Here is a 7,585-nt window from a genome sequence, read left to right on the forward strand (position 1 = left end):
ACTTTCAAAAGAAGAGCTCTACGGTCACCAAGTAAATAATGCATCGTACGGAACTTGGAAATGGTTATAAGCCTAGTACTGATATCAAAAGTAAATTTTAAAAAAAAGTTGCATATATTCTAAAGCTGGCTGAATATACAGGTATAGTTCATGTATATTCAAATAGAAAATTTGTATTCACTCAACAAGAAAATAATTTAAAGGCCCATTATGCCTAAAAAATGTGTTCTTTTTTTTATTTCTCAAAAGTATTTTAATTTTGGTTTTAATTTCATATTAATTATTCAAAAAGTTATCAAAATGCCAATTACCTTAACCATATTATTTAGCTTTGCTTTTTGGCAATAGTTGTACATAGTGAATAAGTATTTTGTATAGAAGTCAAAATACTACTATGTTTACATTTTGCTACCTTTAGGACAAATTATTTCACATCTAGCTGTCGCTAATTTCTTCAGCTAACAATTAATTTAAGCATCTAACATTCTCTTCAACCATTACTTAAAACATTATAAAATTCATATTTGCCATTTCTTATGAAGTGAAAATTTATACGAAAATTATATGAACCTACCGTGAAAAAATATTTGCATTTTAAAAATCTGAATTTGAAATTTATCATAAAAGTCCGTGAACAAGTATTATACCGTACAATATAAGTCACGTGATGTAGTAAAGGAACGGAGTTAACGGGTTTTAAAGATTCCAGAACGATCGACAAAGTTATCTGCCCTTGTTTACGGATTGCATTTCATTTCCTGGTTCATCAAAATATAAAATGTATTGATTTAAAGGCTTTGAACAAGATGTCATCTCATGCAGTACTTTCGTCTCATTTGACAACATTAATGAAAGATGTCTCTGAGGCATTGAAGTTTGACAGACAAGACAAAAATGAGGTAATATCGGTTTTAGTACAGTGTTTACAAATTATCTTGTTAAACACATGTGAAGTCAACTACTGATAAATTTATGCCACTCCATTTGAAACAGAAGGGTTGATGCCAGGCTGCTGATGTTTTATGGTTGCAGTACCTATGCCTCCTTGTATTACAACTGCTACTCCTTGTACCCGACTCACTGCAACATATGCATTCGACCAATTAATGTTGCACAACCCCATTCCCAAACCTGTATCTATCAGGTACGTATATTAATATATATACCTGGTATCTATTTAGGTAACATGGTCCCCCCCCCCTATATTGCTGTTTAAAGTCACCTTCCCTAAAAAATCTTTAAAGTCAGTTTTCCCAAAAATTGAATTTACATCAAGTTTTTTCTTTCCCTTTTGCAAATATTAACCACCTATTGTAAAATCTTATCATACTAACGTCCACAGTTAGAAATAAAATCTGTTTCCATGGAAATAAGTCAATAATAATTATGTAACTTTGAAGATTTTTAAGTGTCTATGTCAATTATATAATTATTAACAAACATTGAATTATAGTTATAATAGATATATTAAAACTTTGTATGTTACAGGATGCTTACAAAAAATACCTGGAATGTGTACTAAGAGTTTCAACAGGGCTTTTAAAAACACTTTATGCAGATGGTAAATATTTACATATATTTAACCTAAAATGATTGATCGCATGACTTCTCCAGGCCACCCTGCTCTTTTCTATTGTCTGAACAGACTTTTTACTTTTGACTATTTATAATGATAGATTTTTATATAAAATTTATACATGTGATATAATGTTATCAGAAGAGAGCAGAAGGTATATTTTATTTTGAATTGAGCATATAACAAGTACATCTCTTTTTCATTAAACAGCAATATATTGGTGCATGAATATATTTTAAAATTACCTGTGGACTTGACCAAACCCCAAATAAGGTGACTCTATAATTTGAAATTGTTGAATCCTACAAAAAATGTTGTCTGATCTTTGACAGCACTGTCACATGGGTACATGTATATTCAGTTGCCAGCAGAAGGCTGACTGTAAAAGTACTTTTTTATGTTTATCAATGCATTGTATAAGTATCTTTTTGATTTCATTCTTTTATAGAGGGCCATGTGTTTGTTACTAAAGATGTTGTCAAAATGGTGAAACTAGGCCAACAATGTATGGATCGGGTTGCCAGTATTGTAAATGGACGTTTAGGTACTGTATTATGTGATTTAGAGTTAATGGTGACATTTCTTTTACAGTTACCACAATATCTTTGTATTAGAGTTTAATGTTGATAACAAGATTCATAGACTGTTCTACTATTTATGAAGACTAGTTTATACATGTTGTTAAGACCAGAGCTCAAGTGAGAATGCCCAGGTATCAGAGAGGCATGATCATATATATAACACAGCATTAAATAAATATCAAGTAAATGGAAGTAATACAATTAACTGTACCAATAAACATGTAAAAGTTAGCTGATCTTGATATCAAAACACAGCTGATCTTGATATCAAAACACAGAGTAAACGATTTTTAGACTAACATGCAAATTATTTTCACAGTTGTAAATGCTTATCTTATTAATGCAAGTATTGCAATATATCTTCACAGCCATTGTAATTATTGTAAATAAAACTAAATTTCATGCTGTGTACTTTATCAGACATAACATTATGGCAAACAAGTTACATTAATATCCTTATTGCACAGTAAAAATCTTTTTTTTATTTGGAAAAGAAAAATCAAGAGAGTCCAAAGTGCAAGCCCCTACAAGTTTGCCTATAAGCACAGGTCCAGGATCCTATCGAAGTTTGTCTCAAACCACACCCACAACACCAGGATCAAGGGAAACAACTCCACTTTCACCAAATAAACCAATTAGCATGATAGACAAATCTTCTCCCGTACAAAAAGTTATAACTTCTGATAGTTTCTCCAGTAGTACCAAGTAAGTAACACAGGTGTTGTATCATTTATTTCACATTAAGCTAACTCTATTTATAACTTGCCCTAGCTTCCAGTTTAGATGGAGAGCCAAAAAAGTTTATGTCTAATAGCTTTGTAACAGTAACATTTAATGTAATTTACATTTGAAATAATTGCCACCCTTTTCTATTTAATTCTGTATGCAGCAAACATTTTCTGGTTCATGAACATTAAAGTCATCACAGTGAATAGGCAGAATCTAATATCATCTCCACTAATACTGTTCTATACCTTGATATATAAAATTTGTTCGTACAAATTCACTGTATGTTTCATGAACTGGACTTACCTTGGAATTTGTAACCTTTATATTTATATATTGTATTGTTAATTTGAAGTGACCAGGGACTTTCAATTTTTTCATGTGAAGGAGCTAGCCAGTTAGCTTACAGAAGGCCAGTGGTTCTACTAAAGAAATGTGCTCACTTGTGCCTGAAATAATGCCATTAAGGGCACCTGAGGTCTATCTGCACCAGTTAAGCTGGAAAGTGTCCGAGTGACATAAAATCCTAATGACTGTAACATATAAAAATTGGTCATATGTGCCATCATATGCACGTGATTGTTCTATAAATAGAATTTATGTATTTTGCGGGTTTAACCCAAGGTTTATATTTACAAATGGCAGGAAACTTGGACCAATGGAGATGGCAATAAGAAATAACCAATATCTACTGATTGATCTGAGGAAGAGACAAGCCAAGGCTAAAAACAAGTCGGCTAGCACCAATCTTGTAAATATTACTTTCTCATTCCTTTGTATTTCTGTTGTATTAAACATTGTTTTGTTGTAAGGAGCTTTTAAGCAGCACAACTCGAGATCCATGCTAATTTTTTATTGAAATTTTGAAAATGTATCTAAAAGTAAAATATTGTAAAGTGTACAAAGAAAGTAATTAACACTTTGCACACGGAACTTGAATTTCCTAAAAGAGCTCAAAATATGCAAAAGAAGCTTTTATTGCATTAGTCACACAGAAGAAATATGGTGATAAATACTGAAAAAAGTCAGTCATTGGCATTAATTCTGTTTGTAGTTCATCCCATACATTAATGTTTGCTTTTCTTTTCAGAGTTTGACTCTACAAAGAAGAATGGCAGAGAACTTAGCTATAGCCAGGGCCCAAGAAGAAGCTGTATCTTTTGTTTGATTTTACAAACATTAAAACATAAACTTCATTATTTCATATAAAGGAACTATAAGGCTGACTGGTAAAAGCCACTGATTATAAATCTTTTGTCTTTGAACACTTTAGTTTAGTTTAAACAATATTATTATCTCAAATTGTACAATAATAATATAAACAATAAACATATACAACAAACACTGAAAAATTTTGTGGATTGGAAAACAAGTAATGAGTGACTTATGTAAATTTGTTTCCACATGTAAGGAAGTTGCAATAGAAAATTACGAGTATGCACATATTTGGTTTGGTGTAAGGCACTAAATTAAGCCTATAGGCCCACACAGGAATCAATTCCTGGAACTAACCAGTAACTGAGTAATGTGTGTAAAATTCATTGCTCAAGAAACAATGGCTTGCCCCTGATGAGGTTTAAACCCAAACTGCAAGTAATCCATGTGGCCGTTACCTTGTGCAAGAAAATCAAAACTCATTGCTTTTAAGTTCTGATTGGGTTCAGGAACCCATTTGTGAGTGTATCTATAAGTTTAAAACACCTTACACAATCAAACTAAAATTAATTGAGGTAAAATTTCGTTTATACTCTCTTGTTTGAAGCAATGATATTAGTATTTGACAAAATTTGAGTGAAATGTGTTTTTTTCTTAACCAATAATCAGTTAGCAAAGAAAATGAGAGAGAGACAGCAAAGATTAGAAGAACAGGCACAAAGGTATGTTTAATTTTAAAGTGATGAAAATAGGTCAATTAAATAGAAGTGTTTTATTTAGGTAGTTCTTGATACTGGTTATGATTTTGTCATTTTGGGTTTACACTCAATGTTTAAGTTCCAAACCCTTTTTTTGCAGACATAATTCATTGGATTTATTTTGTGTTACAAATTAAAGGCACAGAATGCCCCACAAAACTTTTATTTGAATGTTCTAAAACCCATGTTTGCCATTTCTTAAGATGGAACATTTTATACCTTTCTGATTCATAATGTGCCTTAAATGTACTTTGGAATATTTATTAATCATTATTTGTCATGTAATACATGTGTAATTGTTTATTTTGCAAGAATATTCACATCCCTTTTGGACATTGATTCAATATAATTGTTGTATTTTCTATATTAGAAACCCTGTAGACATCAATAATTAAAGTATGACTGGAGTATTTTTATATCTTGGTAAATTTCACACCCCTGTGGAATTGTTTCTTGTTTAATAAATGATTTTGCTGTTATGCAGGAGATTCCATACCCCTGTGGGTCTGTCTGAGGAGGAACAACAACAAAGACAGGTGTACAAGAAAGCATTAGAATTTGAACAAGAAAATGTAAGTGGAAATTTTTTTATTGGTACATGATACACAAGACAATTCTAACCAAGACATTCACATCACAGGAAAATAGAGAAACTTTGACTTTTGAATTATCAAATTTGTGGAGCATTATTCTGAAATCTATATTTTTGGAGTATCTTTAACATAAACTTTTTTTTATTAAAATTGGTTATTGATAGTCGATGCCCTTAATAAACGAGCGTTTACACCGCATACGTTACTCTTGTTCATATGTGTGATTATTTGATATTCTAGTTATGGATGATGGAGTTACGAAGGAAGTTTGAAGAATCACCTTCAGATCTGTATGTCATAAGTGAGCTTGTCACAGCTATTCTGAGGTTGGTTTGATGGAGTATGATTTAAAACAGATTTATTGTAATGCTAATAATTGTAAAATTGTCATTTTTAGTTTTTTTACGGTTTAGTGAATTGTTGTAAGTTTTGATGCAGAATCTTCAAATACTATTCAGATATTCCATATATGTACAAGGTACATGTCATTGAAATTAAATGAACCAGATAAAATTCAAGTTATTAAAAGAAGTCTTAATTGCTGCCATCCAAAGATGTTTTATTTGCTCTCATCACACTTTGGTTAAGTTTTTTTCGTGCAAGTTGATATCAAGAAATGGGTTGAAACTTCACACACCTGTTCTTTGTGAATATCTGAGATGGCAAGCACAAGTCCAATAACTACGAGTTACCTTTTTACAAAGTTATGCCCCTTTCCTTACTGTTAAGTACTGAGAATAGTTGAGCATGCTGTCTTATAGACAGCTCTTGTTTTATTCATGTAATACTACATGTAGTGAAGGTTTAAATATCTTGAAACATTATAGCTGCATCATGACAAAACCAACATAATGGGTTTGCAACCAGCATTGATCTGTCATGATGCGGCTCATTACAATTTTTCAGTTGTGATGCTCATCCACTTACTATTGAATTACAACAGCACCAAAGAAACTTGCTAGACAAACTTGTACCTATTGTGGAGAAAAATTTAAACAAATTAGAAAATCTCAAAGTGCCGTTACCAAAAGATGTATATGAACAGTCCAATATAAAAGATCTTTTATCATCATTAAGAAAAGTAAAATCAGCTACTAAGCTTAGCCAATCAGAATCTGTGTTAGAAAGTGTAGATGAGGCTGACTCAACATATGGATCCTGTATATCACATGACATTTGTGACCAATCAAAAGAGAGTGGTAGAACTATAGATAGTTCAAATAATTCACTGGAAGATAAGGTTGAGAAAGAAAGAGGTGAAATCAAAAGTTCAGTATTCAAGAAAGCTGCAGACAACAATGATATTGAAGGTAAGGGCAGTGTCATAAAACAAACAAGAGATTTCGGTGACAGAGATTTAGCAGATGTTTCTTTAGAAATCAAAAACGATTTAGAGAAAGCCATTACTGATGGCACAAAATTAAAAATTAGACTCGAAGAAGAAAATCAGAGATTAAAAATGTTTTCAAGACAAGCAACAGAAGAGTATGAAAAATATAACCAAGAAAACATGGATGATCTTTTTGATGATGATGATGATAGTGATACAGAAGTAGACATCAGTAATGTTGGTGGTGAAAGTGTTGCCAATGAAAAAGAAGCAGATGGAAATAAAACCTCTAGTAATGACAGAAAATCTATTGAAACTAGTTCAAAATTAACTGAAAATCTTGATGTAGAAGAGGCAGAAAAAAGTAAAGAAATAAGATCTCCGAGAGGCTTAAGAAAAAATCCAAGTTTTGAAAATCTTGATGATAAAATTGCTCTTCTTAAGAATGAAGCTTGTCATAGACATTTGAAAGGTATTACTGAAGATGTTTTAACTAGTGTGGAACAACTACAAGTGTTGTTTGTGATTGTGTTTGAACAGTTAGATAGTGCAGATGGGCGGGATCAGTGCAATGTGTTACTAGAAAGATACTTCTTTAAACCTGTCTGGAATTACCTACTCGCTCTATTCAGGTAAAGATGGTCATGGTTTTATTTAAAGTTCTATATTATTTTTTAATTTTATCTAAAAGCAGCAGTTTTATGGATAAGTGATAAAGATTTTTTGTCCATTTTTTGTTATTCATGATTTGTCCAAAGTATAAGAATATTGAGATTCAGGTAAAGATGGTCATGGTTTTATTTAAAGTTCTTATTTATTTGTATCTATTTTTATTGGCACAAAAAGCAGTAGTTTTAATTATGGAT

General features: G+C 31.4%; 1 protein-coding gene across 1 annotated transcript; it reads left to right on the top strand.

Moving 5' to 3' along the window:
• The first annotated feature begins 721 nt into the window (after positions 1-721).
• Positions 722-7,357, top strand: LOC132713741 (VPS9 domain-containing protein 1-like). The gene is made up of 10 exons (XM_060696422.1): positions 722-899; positions 1,489-1,561; positions 2,025-2,120; positions 2,652-2,862; positions 3,529-3,634; positions 3,974-4,036; positions 4,708-4,760; positions 5,281-5,368; positions 5,630-5,715; positions 6,296-7,357. Exons 1-10 carry the CDS (start codon positions 807-809, stop codon positions 7,353-7,355), a joined length of 1,929 nt encoding a protein of 642 aa, XP_060552405.1. The 5' UTR covers positions 722-806; the 3' UTR covers positions 7,356-7,357.
• The last annotated feature ends 228 nt before the right edge of the window (positions 7,358-7,585 follow it).

Source organism: Ruditapes philippinarum, unplaced genomic scaffold, assembly GCF_026571515.1.
Source record: "Ruditapes philippinarum isolate M1 unplaced genomic scaffold, ASM2657151v2 ctg272_1_1_1_1, whole genome shotgun sequence".
Lineage (NCBI taxonomy): Eukaryota > Metazoa > Mollusca > Bivalvia > Venerida > Veneridae > Ruditapes > Ruditapes philippinarum.

Coding starts and splice junctions, on each gene's coding strand:
- LOC132713741 (XM_060696422.1), top strand. CDS start 807: ATGTCATCTCATGCAGTACTTTCGTCTCATTTGACAACATTAATGAAA. Junction 900..1,488: donor ACAGACAAGACAAAAATGAG/GTAATATCGGTT, acceptor TGTATGTTACAG/GATGCTTACAAAAAATACCT. Junction 3,635..3,973: donor AGTCGGCTAGCACCAATCTT/GTAAATATTACT, acceptor TTTTCTTTTCAG/AGTTTGACTCTACAAAGAAG.